We start from the raw sequence: 14,279 nt of genomic DNA on the forward strand, positions 1-14,279 counted from the left end.
TCTAGCAAGCATAGGTGTGTCATACTTATGGAATATATCTTATATTATGTAAGTACAGGAGTTGCAAAGGCTGGCTAAGACAATTATGTTATAATGGAATGCAGATGCTATAAAATTACTCGGCGTTATTGTAATATGAAACAACCTTACTATTGAAAGGAATAGAAACTTACCTCGCCAAGTTTTGTAGAGGTACTGAACAAATTTAGTACTTACAGACAATTCAAGTTTAAAAATTAATCGAACTGGTTATATTTATTTGATTCAAATACAGTTTGGTAGAAATTAAACTAAACTAAGGTTGGATAAGAAACGTTTAGGTTTTATGAGCTTATATTTTCTGTACCTTATCCCATATATTATCTTAATTCTAAAGCGTGAGAAAGACTTCAAAGGTCTGACATTTTGCGCTTATCAATTTTTGTAGACGTTTTTAAACATTATTCACCGATATTTCCTATTCCCTCTCGACGAACTTAACTTTAATCCCATTTTTCGGATTATTAGTCACGGCTTTGCACGTAAATTGCAAGGGAACCTCTGTTTCTTTCGTTGGTACAACTCTAAAACGCAACAATACTTTAGCAATGGCCATTTTCAATTCAAACATAGCGAATTTAATTCCAAGACAGTTTCTGGGTCCTAATCCGAATGTAAGAAAAGCTCCCGAATTAAGGCTGTCCTTATTTTCTGGAGCAAAACGATCCGGGTTGAATTTATCTGGCTCGGCCCACAAATTTGGATCTCTGTGTATTTGCCAGATTGGGAAGTGTACCGTGACACCTTTGGGTATCTTTATATCTCCAATGACGCAGTCCTGGTCAGACATTCGTTGCATAAACATTACCGTTGGTGGGTATAGCCTGGAAGTAGATTTTAATAATGTAAGAAGGGGATAATCGAAGAAGGATGACACTGTATCCTCTAAATAGTTTGGTCGTGTAGCATGATTCTTCCCAGGCTCATGTACCTTTTTGTTTGCTCTCCTGCTCATGAAACTTCAGATTTGCATCGCACCGTGCTAGGGTGAAGTCTATAACTTTTTGGTATTAAATCTTCAGCAATCAACCCATAAACCTTGGTTGTCTTGACGTGGGACAAAAATCCACAAGCGCGCTGATAGGGTAATGAGGAGGAAACTATTTATCGCGTACACGTGATTCGGTTTGGTAACCTTGCTCCAAATGTTCTGATGTTGGGAAGAATCATGTTACAATTACCCCGCTTTGTGCTAGTACACTTGTAATGTTTATTTGAGAAAACAGTTCAGCCTTATCCGATAAAAAAAGGTTAGTACCTTAGAGATTCGTATACAACTTGTTCAAGATAGGTAAAGCACTTCACGTCTTCGAAAGATGGTTTAGTTTTGCCTCCTAGTTTGGTTGTTATTTCTTCGTGCACTCTGTCTTGGATGTCTTCGTGAAGGGATAGGAGGTAGAAAGTGAGGCTCAATGCCAATGAGACAGTTTCGTACGAAGCCATTAAAGACAAGTGACTATTAGCAATGATATCCGTGTCGGTCAATGGTATCTTTGATTTAGCTTCGTCACTAGTATCGGCCTGAAATAATTTACATGCTTTAACTTGCGAAGGAGACTTTGGGAATCTTACGCGTGTTACCATAAGTTCATAAGATATGTTCCATAAGTTTGTTACTGGTTACTGAGAGCTTGTCATGAAGTGACGTGGGTCATAGATCCTTGTAAAGTGACGCCTGGCGAGGCGCTGTCAAAGGCTTGGTACAGATTAAATAGGAAGGTGGACTGCAAAACTGAGTGTAGTCAGTTCTCTTTTGTTGTTCTCGAATTAGCTCTCAGTAAGTCTCTAGCATTAGGAAGTACAGGAAGGGTCATACTTATGGAACATATCTTATAAACTTATGTGTTTGCTAATACCTGGGCATCTAGCATGAACTGTAACATATCGTTTCTACGTTCACTAGCGTTAAGTCTTCTCAGTTCAAGGACGTGTTTTAGATTGTCTATGATGATGTTGGTCAAGCGACCACACGTTACATAGTTGTTTATAAAAGCTAAAATTCTTGCCAACGGGGGGAAGAAGATGGCCAGGTTTATGACTGGATTCATGGAAAATAGTATGAAGTTTCTCATAGTTCGCAGAAATTCGTCCTTAGGATTCTGCAGACAGTTCACCTCTATGGCTAGCATACTTTCGCATACAATTTTCAACGTCAGTGCTTGGCATTTTTCAAGAATGTCGATGGACTTCCCACTTTGGGCGGTGTCTTGCAAAAGGTTGACGAATTCGTCGGCGTTTCCTTCAATAGCGGAACTCATGCCTTTCAATTTTGCGGATGTAAACAACGGGCTTAAATGGGCTCTGACGCTTTTCCATCTGATTCCAACAGTGTCCAGAGTACTGTCCACTATAGGTTTGGCCGGAATAATCAGAGGTGGGCGTCTATGAAAGTTTTTGAATTTCCGTACCATAATTTCTGAAAGTCGAGTTAATATAACGTAAAATAGTTTTGCATTACTCATTTTGTTCAGCTTACCTTTGACAATGTCCACATCATTTATGACTAATATTGGATTTGGTCCCATGTAGAAACCGAATACATTTCCGTATTTTTTTATCCATTCTCCAAGAACTAGATAAGGCAGGGTACCTTGAGCTCTCACTTGGCTGTAGTTGCCAAGGAATAGTTTGGGCGTGGGACCAGGAATTTTTAGTTTACGAAAGGTTTGATGCGCAAAATAACACGTTACGCCCTGTTTAATTACCAAAACAAGTAGGCAACTCGCGCAAAAGTAAGTTGACCATCCCGTGAAGATCCAAATAACGTTCCACAAATGAAACATCTCTTTGCCAACCAAGTCAGCAAATATGAAATATTTTACGCGTTTAGCTTATAGCGTAGAATCTTATAGTCTCGCTAGTGACGCCATAACAGACTTTGTTTCCCCCCGATACCACCTATATGGCTAGACTTTGAAGCTCTAACTCGGTAATGAGGGTCTAAGTCAAGGACATCACGTGTAATTGCTTCGAGCCAAATTTGCACTTAAAAAATAGCAAATTCTGTTAATAAGTTTAAAAAAACGGGTTTGGTTTTATATTAATATTCAACTCGTGCTCGTATATGTTTGAATGAACTTAATTCATACGTGAATTTATTAAACATTATTTATTGCAAGTGATTCAAAAGTAATTAACAAGATCGTGGTATCAGTTTAACTTTAATACCATTTTTCGGGTTGATAATAACCGTTGCACACGTTAGTTGTAAGGGAACTTCCATTTCTTCAGTTGGCACAACTCGGAAACGGAGCAATACTTTTGCGATTGCCAATTGCGCTTCCAGCATGGCGAATTTTTGTCCAATGCAGACGTGTGGTCCGATTCCGAATGGTAAGAAGGCCCCAGCGTGAATGGTTTTCTTCTTTTCCGGCGCAAAACGTTCGGGTTTGAACTGGTCCGGTTCGGGCCATAGTACTGGGTCTCTATGTATTTGCCAAACCGGGATATGAACGGTAACTCCTTTGGGTATTTTAAAGTCCTTGATGACGCATTCTTGCTCGCAGACACGTTCGATAAAGAATACCAAAGGTGGATACATTCTACAGTATTACAGTTGGTAATGAAGAGTGGATGTGTGTAGTGGATCAAAGAGTAATTAATTACCTTAGAGATTCATTTAGTACTTGCTCGAGGTATGTCAGGTTCTTTATGTCCTCGTAAGTCGGTTGTGATTTACCCTCCAGTTTGCATTTTATTTCGTCGTATAGACGATCTTGTATGTCTTGGTGAAGAGCTAGAAGGTAGAAGGTGTACGCCAAGGTGTTTGATGTTGTTTCGTAGCCAGCCAATAGGAATATGTGGCAGTTAGCGATGATATCTATGTCGTTTAGGGTTGCTTTTGTTGTTTTTCCATCACCACTGTCCGCCTAAGAAAGACAACTTGAACTAAGTCACTTTCATGGTGGATAACTTAGTTCATTACTGACCTGGGAATCCAACAAGAGCTGCAACATATCAAGACTACGCTCCCCGGTGTTCTGCCTTCTGAAGCGTATGAGTTTCGTCAGATTGGAAACGATTGTGTCGGTCATTCGACCGGCTGTTAAATGGTTGTTAATGAGAGCCATGAGTTTGGCTAAAAGTGGGAAGAAGATAGCGAAGTTTATGGCCGGGTTCATGGCAAATTCGAAGAACTCTCTAACGACTTTCAAGAAGTCGTCTTTGTCGTTCTTGATACAATCGACGTCCATTGCGAGTACACTTCCACTGATGACCTTTAAGGTCAGGGCTTGACTTTTTTCGAAAATGTCAACCGGGTTTCCGGTTTTTGACAATTCCGCCAGGACTTCTATGAATTGGTCGACGTTTTTATTCATTAATCCAGTCATGAGCTTTAATTTCATGGTGCTGAAGGCCGGTGTTATTTTGCTTCTGGCAGTCTTCCATCGAACTCCCGTGGTACTGAGGAGGCTGTCCACAATTGGCTTAGCCGGAATTATTAACGGTGGCCTGTTACTGAATTGGTCGAATTTTCGTATCATGATTTCTGGTGTTAAATCGTGGTAATTAGTGTAAGTTCCTTGTCCGAATCATAAGATATGTTCCATCTGCCACCTATACTTTGTAATGCTAGAGACTTACTGAGAGCTAGATCGAGAACGACAAGCGAGAATTGACTACACTCGGTTAATTTTGCAGAACTTCCATCTTCCTGTTCAAGTCTGTACTATGCCTTTGACAGAGCCTCACCAGGCGTCGCGTTACCTTCATGACAAGCTCTCAGTACCCAGTGACAAACTTATAGGAACATATCTTATGAACTTATGCTCAATTAATTAGAAAGTGCTCACCTTTGACAACATCCACGTCTTTGATTACAAGTATGGGATTAGGTCCTATATAAAACCCGAAATAGTTGCCGTATTTTCGAAGCCATTCACCCATAACCAAATGTGGTAATGTATCACTGGCTCGTACTTGAGCATAGTTCCCGATAAACAGTGTCGGTTTTGGACCAGTGATTTTCAATTTGGAAAATGTTTGATGCGCGAAATAACACGACACTCCTTGCTTAATTATCAAAATAGCTAATATTAATGCTAAAGTAGCTATGGAATAAACGAAGTAAAATCCAGAGTTTTTTAACAGGATGTACCAAAATTCCATGACTTTTAGTTATGGAAAACTTGCATTAAATACCGTGCCGTATTCCCCAACTTCTAACGAAAAAATATGTAGTTAACTGATTTTATCATGGAGGAGTGAGGCTGTATTGTTATAATTTTTTATTTATAAGTTATCTGGTTTTGTCTCCGAGTTCGTATGTATGAGATTACAAGTACAACTGTGCTTGATAAAAACTATTTTCTTTCTCGGCATATTTAACATTACAGAATCATACGCCACAGATTACCCTATATTAAGTATATTACTGCATAATTTATTGTTTTGGGAGTAAATGTAGATAAAAACCTATTTATCAATAGTTGGAAGTTTGACATGAAGGGATAGAAGATTGAGGTAAGGTTGTGGTCTATGTTAGCTTATCAATTCGGAACTGTCTGTCGAGACCGGGATCAATTAAAGGTGCTGTCATGGGACAAATGTCCGGTACATCGCATGTCGTAGCCGCCGCGACAGAACAAGTGTCCGAAAAGGGATGGTGACTGGTGACCTTGTAAGTCCAACGCGCGTTTTTTATTGGGTAGATTCTAGTCCCTGTTGTATTGAGGGTCCATTTCAAAAAAAAAAAGTTTGTTAAGATCTGATAAGACGCAGTGGTCTATGACAAGTTACAAGTTTTTTTTTTTTTTTTTTGAGTAAAATATATCATGTCTAAAGATAAAGATCTTGGTGCTATTTTTGACTTGAAAAATGTAGGCATACATCGTTTAGAGACTGGGAGGATTGCCACCTTTTACACCAGGAGACCTGGCTACTTGGTACTGTACTGTGTCCGCCAAGTACCCCGGTCTCCTGGTGTGAATAGTATCAATACTCCTAGTCTGAAAACTAACTACGTATTTAACGAAATAATAGAAAGAATTTAATAATAAAATATGAAATTTTATTACCTTAAAAAAATAACAATTTATACTTTCAATGTTTTTTTTTTTAAACAACTTATGATAATTACAATTTGTACTTTTATCTCAAATATAAATGATACTTCAATCTATAGGTCCATATTTAGGAAAATTCCCAGTCAATTTAATTAATAAGGCGTTAATTTTAATTTCTTTTAAATCAACCCTTGAACAGCTAAGGTGATGAATGATTTGAACAAAATTTTGCATTTTCTGTTCAACAGAACGCATACTCGGTTCTTTGATACTCGTAATAATGTTCAAAAATGATAAATAACCTAATAAATGATCACCCTTAATTTCTTTCTCTAAAATTTCTTTTTGTAACCATGTCAAGAATGAATTCATATAAGCTCGTAAACAAGCGCAATCGAAATTCAAAACTGTTTCAATTCCGTGATGGCCGATAATACTAACTATAAGCTTGGTTTTCATCGTAATAATATCGTTTGAATCGTGTTGAAAATTGCTTAAGGCGTGTAACAAACACTCTTCTTTATCCTTGTGTTTGTTAAAAATGTCGCGTAAAGTTGAACTACAAGCCCCTTGTAACATTATTTCTAGACCTAACGCGCGCAAATCGCTTGGGAATGTATTTTGAATGTAACAACGAAGGATCGAAGATTTTAACATTGTCGAATACTCGTTTACGCAACATTGATCGCAAAATTTAATTAGAAGACAAAAGATTTGCAAGATATTTTTAACAATCGCTTGATTTGCAAGTGCAAGATCATCGCCAATTTTGATGGGAGTTGCGCAAGCGTATAAAACTGATCCGATTGTGTATTTACCTTCATTTCTAGGGGAATTATTTGGGGTTTCGTTTGATGAGGGAGCACTTGGATTGGGGGATCCTCTAAGTAACAATGGATATTGTTGATAATCAGTTGACAATTCTTTAACAACCATTTCCCGTAAAATGGGGGAATTATTTAAATACGAGTAGAAGTACTTTAAAATCCATCTAACGCTGGAATGCAGTTTATCAAATTTTAATTCATCTTGGGAATTCCATTTTATTAATTTGATTTGTAAAAGTTCCGGTGTTGATTTACGGTCACCGGTGAATATGCTTTCGCTACTTAAACATTGTTTTTCAGAAGCTTTTCCAATAAAGTCTAAATATTCTAGTAAGACTGTTAAAGTGTTTTTTATCAATTCTGATTCGTGTGGTGTTGTATTGTAGACCATTTCGTGTAACGGTAATAAGTAACAAGTGTTTAACGTAGTTTTTTTCTTTACATTTGTTTCAGGGAGGTTATAAATTATCTTTGAATCTAATTTTAATGTTACATCTTTTATTACAGGTAGGTCAAATTGAATAGGAACCAATTCCTTGAGTTTTAATGGACTGTTTTCTTTGGTTTCACGGATTATCATGGGTCTTAAGATATTGTTTATCGTTGGTAATTGGGTTTTTATATTACTGTCTCTTTTGAATGAAGCTACGTGGGAAGTTTGCGTAGCTTTATTACCCTTTGATGTATTTACTCTTTGATAAAATGATTCATTATTAGGAAACCTCGGTAAGGCGGCTTTAGTAGGAGATACTTTAAGCTTTTTCGGGGTTTCAGTATCGATGTTTTGGCTTTCTTTTGATTTATTTCCATGTTTAGTTTGCTGCAATGTCATAAGTTCTTGGTTTTTAAACTGTAAAGCAGTTTCTAATTTCTCAGTTTTTGTTTGTAATGAACGGTTTCTCTCAACTTCATCTTTTAAACGCTGTTCGATTAATTTTTCACGTTCGATCTTTTCTTTTGTTAGTTCTTCACATTTGCGTTCATATTTTGATCTTAATATTGATATTTCACCTTGTTTTGCATCCTGAGTGTCTTGTAGTTCCTTAATTCGCTTCTTAAGGGACTCGATATCGTCATTATTACCCGTTTTTGATGTTAAAGGGGGAGGAGTTTTAGGGGCTATAAATTGACTTATAGCCTGACTTTGAACAATATCAAAATCATTAGCTGTAAATTCAAAATCTTCATCACCCCAATCCTCTTCATCATCTTCGTCAATTTTAATTCGTTTATTTTGGTGTCTTTCCATTTTTTCGTAAATCGTAATGTTAAATCGTTTTTCATTCAATGTTGCAACTGAAACTGAAATGATTCATTTGATTGATTTACTTTAATATGGAAATTGAATGTTAAAATAACACCATAAGCTTACAAATTTTGATTGAAAATGTATTAAGAAATAATTATTGTTTAAATTTTTAATTATAATTACTTTAATTTTTAATTACATTGCGATTTATACGCATTTTTGGGCGTAGGGCGCCGGATAAAAACAGCTGTCGAGTTCCAAAAGTCAAAACCCGCCGATGCGTCGAAAATTCGCGCCGTTATTGGTGACGTCACGCGATAGAATTCCCCGTCGTCTCTCTCGTGCCAGCTCCCCAATCGTTAAGCCTCACTCGGGCCTCGTACTTTTCGGGAATAGGGTTAGTGTCAGGACTTGGCCGATTTTACAAACAAGCTACGAGAACCAAAATTTGGTGAGCAATTTTCCTAATTTTTTTTATTTAAACGGATTCCCCGTTGTCTATTCTTCATATATGACCTGAAATTTACGGTTTTTAACTAATTTTTATGGCCTAACGGCGGGTTTGAAAATTCGACCGCATTGCTCATTTTCGTGTTGTTAGGGTCTTTAGGGAACAAAAATGGCGGAAGTCCGTTCCTCTACCGACTTTGTGCGCTGTTTTCAGGCCGTCGATTTTTACGGCATTTAGGGTAGATGTAACTGGGTTATATCACCATTATTTATAAAATCAAACGCTTTTAAATTATAAATAACTTTAAAAAATAATTCCTATCAGTATGCTAACATGTTATAGTGTAATTTTCCCCTGTATTTGTCCCAGTTTTATCATAAGACAAATTTATTTCCAATCTGTTACATCGACGCTCATCTGTCCCTAGACGGCCATATTTGATTCCTCTAGTTTCTACCTGTACAACGTAATTTTTGAGGGGACCACGCCATTTTTATGTTTTCAAATTTATTATTGATGTTTTTCATTCCCCCATGGAAAATTTTATGATCTATGTCATTGATTATAATATAAATGCCTACATATGCTGATTAAATCTCAATAGACAAATATACAATTGATAAAAGTCATAAAACGATTTCGGGGAGAGAGACTTCCCTTTCTGTGGTAAAATGAACTCGCTCATTGTGACGTCATTAGCGTTAATAATAGTGGGCAGGGTAAGGGGGAAGAATGATCAATGAAAGGGGAAGGAAAGTTGTAAAAGTCTGTCGTTGACACGGTAGCTTATTTATTTTTTATTTTATATTTCCAAGATTTCTTAGAAATTAATATTGAAACGACAAAATTTTCCTTCAAATATTTTCCCCCAAAGTTGCATACTCGGGCAGCAAACGTTTGCTGTTTGTGAAACAGGAAAACCGAGAAAATAATATATGCTATATTTTCTTTGGTATTGGTTTTTGACCAATTTCTGTTTAGAATATTTTAAGCGGGAATTTTGAAAATTCCCACACTTCTTTCGTCCACGGACCTTATAAATATCATAGGGACAGGAAAAGTGGGCGCTTTGTCGGCACAAAAACTGTGGAATAAACTAATGGGGATTAGTATTCTATTATATATCAGGGTTCGTACGGAACATGGAAAACCTGGAAAAGTCAGGGATATGGAAAATAAGGGAATAGGTCAGGGATATAAAATGTTTTCCAAAAATTCAGGGATATGTCATGGATTTAAAAGGTTTTCCTAAAAAGTCAGGGATATGTCAGGGATTTCGTTTGGTATATCAAACCATGCTTCGAGTAATGCTAAATATGGGCCAGGTGCCATTATGAAGTGGGCTCTGGAAAACACCTTAAAATGGTCAGGGATATTGCCCAAAATTTGGTCAGGGATAACCTGGAAAAGTCAGGGATTTTCAATGTAAAAATTTCGTACGAACCCTGTATAATATGAAGGTCATTCAAAATTCCACACCACTGTTTTTATTTTCTGATATTTCAAGGGTACTCAAAATTTCAAAGTATTGTTTGTGCTTATGACTCAAAAAAAAAAAATAATAATAATAATAAAATCCTTCCAATGGGGATTAATATTGTTACTAGTATATCAAAGTCATTCCAAATACCACACCACTGTTTTTATTATCTGAAGGGCACTCAAAATGTCAAGCACTGTGGTTGGTGAGAGATTCCCCCTCCTTTCCCTAAACTCACTGTGCTCTTGACTCCAAAAATTATAATAATAAAAAAAATGCTTTTCTAGTCCTCTTTATAAAATTATGAAGTCCATGCTATTTGTATATATTTTTTTGTATTAATCACCGGTATACGGGTTTCAGTAGGTTACCGCCCCCTTTTCGGAGCGTTGTTCTGTCAAGGCTACGATTACCAAGCGCGACCAAAGAGAGTAAAGGGGAGGAGTGGCAGCTCCCCCGCTCCACAAGCGCAAATAATGATGTTGCTCCTAAATTAGTACATGAGAACTTCCCGCCCGTTTAATTTTGCTTAGCAGAAGTCGCCCTGTACCAGGAAAAAGGGGCAACAAGTTGAGGCATTCCACTCCTCCCCTATATTCTCTTTGGCGCGACCACCGATAGGGAATGTCAGTCACTAACAAAAGACACACGCGGCTTACTGTCAGGTTATGTTCGCGCCCACAGAAATACCTTGCTCTAGTAAATAAAATAAAATAAAATAGGAAAATAATCTGTATTTCTGAAATCCCTTACTGCACAGCATGTGACACAATGTAAAACACGTTTTCTACCCCATGCCTTACTGAGATTATTGTTGTCAAATAAACTTCGATAAATTTTGTCCATCCGTTGTAATTTAAAATCTGGAGGGATTACTTGGGCCATCATAGGCCACGACGTCCATGTACAATAAAAATATTCGCCAACTGTTTTTTTCCACTTGAATTTCAGATTTACTGCTTTTTACGAAAAGTGGAATGCCAATTTTCTTCACCCAGTCGTTCTAAAACAGCCCGAAAATTTTCAGCGTAAATATGATGGAGGGCATGGATCCTCCGGACCACTTTGTGGAGACGGTGGTGGAGGAGATAGGGGTGGATCCTGGTGAAGAAATCGTCACCTCGGATAACACCGTCCTATCTTCGGGTATCGGCATGAATACGGTCGTGTATTCTCAAGGTCCGGAAGACGGCGTTATCATGGAAGGTGACGAACTCGAGTCCGATATAGTTGTCGGTCAGAGTTTAAGCGATAAACTTTCGGAACAACTGCAATCGCATCATTTAATGCAATTAAGCAGGTCAAATCACCATTTAATGAACGTGGGTCGAAGCACGTTTGACTTGGTAAATTTACCTCAACAGTCTGAGTATAACGCGAAGTTAGATTCCGGTACTGAATTTTTGTATTTAACTGAAAAGGGCGGAGGCGATCTTATAGTCGGGAGCATGATTGACGATCATTCAGTCGTAGTGAATACCGGGAGTTTGGACCAACCAGAATACGTAGCCATGAAACCTCAAAGTATGGGGGAGGTTATTATCGGTAATCAAGTCATTCTCCAAGAAAATGTCGGGAATGAAATGATAGTTGAACAGAATGTCGAAGTAGGGGCGGACGAAGATCAGTCTCACGGAGACATTATATTAGTTCCGAATAGCATGATCAAACAAGAAGATATTATCGAGGGCGGGGAAGTAGTTGTGGGTTCTTCGGTTGGGAATGAAATTGTCATCGACCATATTGGTTCGAACGGAAGGTATTACGTTGGCGGACCTAGTGACGTCGGCGCCGATCATATTATCGATACGGGCTTTGACGAATCTAGATTGGTCATCGACACTTCCAGTAACCTTAAGATGGACGAGATGCCGGTTATGGCTTACGATTGCGTCGAATGCGGAGCTATATTAAAAAGTCGCGCCTCCTTAAAGAAACACATCAAAAACCATCATACGCAACACTTGGTCATGAAAGAGAAAAAACAACAAAAGAAGTTGATGCAGCAAATGCAAGCTCAACAACAAATGCAGAACCAAGAGGCGGACATGGGACAGGTTTCCCATAATCGCCTCTATTGTTGCAGTTCCTGTTCGTATACCACCCAACGTCGAGACAAACTCGACAAGCATATGCAGAAACACGTTATGCTAGAAGGATACCATCCGTGTGGCAAAAAGAGAAACAAGCCCACAATTCCGCCTCAACGACATCGTCATAACGCCGAGGAATATCGATGCCCTATGTGCACGTACAGTTGCACCGTTTATAAGGCGCTTAAAAAACACATGAAGCTTCACACTGCTAGCGGGAAACATTTTGTAGTGAAAATAAGTTGCAAAATATGTGGCAAGGACCGCTCGACGGAAGCCGACTTGCAGAAGCATATGAAGAAACATCGTGAAGGCAAGAATTTCTTGTGCGACGTATGCGGATTCGCTAGCATTCAAATGAAGAAAATTATCCAGCATCGAAGAATGCATACGGGCGAAAAGCCTCATCTTTGTCCTCACTGCAATTATCGATCAGCGAGAAGAGACAATTTGAGATCGCACGTAAGAAGAATGCATAAAAAGGAGAATGTATATATAGATACCTTCAATCCGACCGAAGACGGTGTACCTGGTGAAAATAGTGTAGAATAAGATTGAAACTTATATTTTTAAGAAAAATGTATATTATAATATTGCGTATGTTGTTGGGTTTTGTTATTTGTCCATTAACGAAAACTCAAAACTTCAAAAAAAAAAATTAAGAAAAACTTAACGTAAATATAGTTCTACTAAATTAAAATAAAAAAATGAAAACAGAAATTCGTCAGTTAAGTAAATCTATAATAACAGTGTTTTTTCTGGTCGTGGCCATCTTTTTCAAAATGCCCGACATAACAAACAAGTATAGTTGTGAAATTGTACGTTAAGTGCACCGATACACACCACCCAATTGTTATTTACATATTTGGTATAATATTTTGATTTTCGCGCGTATTACCCCCGTTTTCTGGGATTAGTGTATTGATTTAAAATGTTTGGGGGTATTTTCGGAGTTAATTCCCCATTTTTAACAGTACATTTGACCTCCCCCCCCCTGTTTCGAAATTCCTCTTCTCAATTGTATTATTTTCATTGTAAATACTTATCAACCAATTTTTGACTCCCCATGGAAAAAAGAAACTTTGTTAATAAACAAAAACGTGAATGTGAACTGTATTTGGCTCAAATCGACAAATCTTCAAGCTTAAAATTTAAACCTTTTTAGGCTAATGGGTTTCAAAACAAATCTTTTCTCCAATTTCGGAAACTATAGTTGCCAAACCAAACATGAAAAAGGTAACTTAGTAATACTTCTACTAACTCAAAATTTAAATTGAAGAGAATGTTAATAAAATTCGTCTTTAAGAATGGGACCGAAATTTTGTGCATTTTTTTCTTCTTTAGTTAGTATAAACGTATTTTTTTCGAATTTCCATACCATACTGTTCGAAAGGATATAACCCTTGAGCGTCTTGGTTTGGCCCAAATTTACCACTGCAATAGCGGTTCGTCATCGGGAATTTTAGTAAAAACAAGGGGGCCGAACAACTGTAGAAAAGTCTGACTGGACTGAGGGACTCTTGCTCGCCCGTCGCCAAGCAGCATGAGTCCATGGAACTAACTAACCCTAGTTAGTTAGTTCCATGATGAGTCACTTCCCAAAATATTTATTCCGAGAATTTGGCGCGAAAACTTACAATGGACTGATTGACAGCTATAATAGCCTTGAATCAAGTGTGCTAAAGTAATAGGAGGATGAGCTAGGTTCTGTTAGCTTATAGCGTTTTCCTTTGTGGTAGCCCGAGAGCGCTCCAAGATCGCTCCATATTTTCGTGTTACGTCATCGCTCGAGCTCCGAGGACCGAATGTAGTTGCTCCAATGAAAGAGAAAAGTTCTTTCAGAGCGGTTTTGTGACGTCATCAGGCGCTCCATTTTGGTCGCTCCGTCTCTAGAGTAGGAGCGGTTGGGATCAATCCGGGAGGGAGCGACTGGGCCAATGTAAGACGCGCCTCCGTCTCGGAGCAGTTCCTTTTTTACCAATGAAAGACGAGTTTTTTTTCGGAGCGCTCCGGGAGCGCTCGTGTCACCTCAAAGAAAAACGCTATTAGCCAGCTAGTAACTAGGCTACAACAAACTAAGTTAGATGAGCAGTAGTGGCACCTATGAGTATGTTATATTGCCATATACAGTCTAA

General features: G+C 38.0%; 4 protein-coding genes across 7 annotated transcripts; 1 reads left to right on the forward strand and 3 right to left on the reverse strand.

The window, feature by feature from the left end:
• Positions 1-222: 222 nt before the first annotated feature.
• On the reverse strand, positions 223-1,623 carry LOC149690435 (cytochrome P450 3A19-like). Its single transcript, XM_089870508.1, has 4 exons — positions 1,612-1,623; positions 1,298-1,560; positions 1,175-1,189; positions 223-863 (listed from the first exon to the last, which is right to left on the reverse strand). The coding sequence occupies exons 1-4, from the start codon at positions 1,621-1,623 to the stop codon at positions 458-460; spliced, it is 696 nt and encodes a 231-aa protein (XP_089726634.1). The 3' UTR covers positions 223-457.
• Positions 1,624-1,877: 254 nt separating this feature from the next.
• Positions 1,878-5,254, reverse strand: LOC149690436 (cytochrome P450 3A4-like). The gene is made up of 5 exons (XM_089870509.1): positions 4,833-5,254; positions 3,969-4,528; positions 3,646-3,908; positions 3,175-3,581; positions 1,878-2,869 (listed from the first exon to the last, which is right to left on the reverse strand). Exons 1-5 carry the CDS (start codon positions 5,146-5,148, stop codon positions 1,878-1,880), a joined length of 2,538 nt encoding a protein of 845 aa, XP_089726635.1. The 5' UTR covers positions 5,149-5,254.
• Positions 5,255-6,027: 773 nt separating this feature from the next.
• LOC149690437 (uncharacterized) lies at positions 6,028-8,455 on the reverse strand. Of its 3 annotated transcripts, none has more exons than XM_089869970.1 (2): positions 8,320-8,455; positions 6,028-8,173 (listed from the first exon to the last, which is right to left on the reverse strand). In XM_089869970.1, exon 2 carries the CDS (start codon positions 8,118-8,120, stop codon positions 6,153-6,155), a length of 1,968 nt encoding a protein of 655 aa, XP_089726096.1. In that variant the 5' UTR covers positions 8,121-8,173; positions 8,320-8,455; the 3' UTR covers positions 6,028-6,152. The 3 variants fall into 3 exon arrangements, with proteins under 3 accessions (XP_089726096.1, XP_089726094.1, XP_089726095.1); XM_089869968.1 differs by having other exon boundaries at positions 8,304-8,439; XM_089869969.1 differs by having other exon boundaries at positions 8,244-8,375.
• LOC149690438 (uncharacterized) lies at positions 8,430-13,463 on the forward strand. Of its 2 annotated transcripts, XM_089869973.1 has the most exons (3): positions 8,430-8,571; positions 11,003-11,397; positions 11,473-13,463. In XM_089869973.1, the coding sequence occupies exons 2-3, from the start codon at positions 11,086-11,088 to the stop codon at positions 12,694-12,696; spliced, it is 1,536 nt and encodes a 511-aa protein (XP_089726099.1). In that variant the 5' UTR covers positions 8,430-8,571; positions 11,003-11,085; the 3' UTR covers positions 12,697-13,463. The 2 variants fall into 2 exon arrangements, with proteins under 2 accessions (XP_089726099.1, XP_089726098.1); XM_089869972.1 differs by having other exon boundaries at positions 11,003-13,463.
• The last annotated feature ends 816 nt before the right edge of the window (positions 13,464-14,279 follow it).

This window comes from Phalangium opilio, unplaced genomic scaffold (genome assembly GCF_054372755.1).
Source record: "Phalangium opilio isolate 3A_F unplaced genomic scaffold, DU_Popi_V2 ptg000031l_1, whole genome shotgun sequence".
NCBI classification, from domain to species: Eukaryota; Metazoa; Arthropoda; class Arachnida; order Opiliones; family Phalangiidae; genus Phalangium; species Phalangium opilio.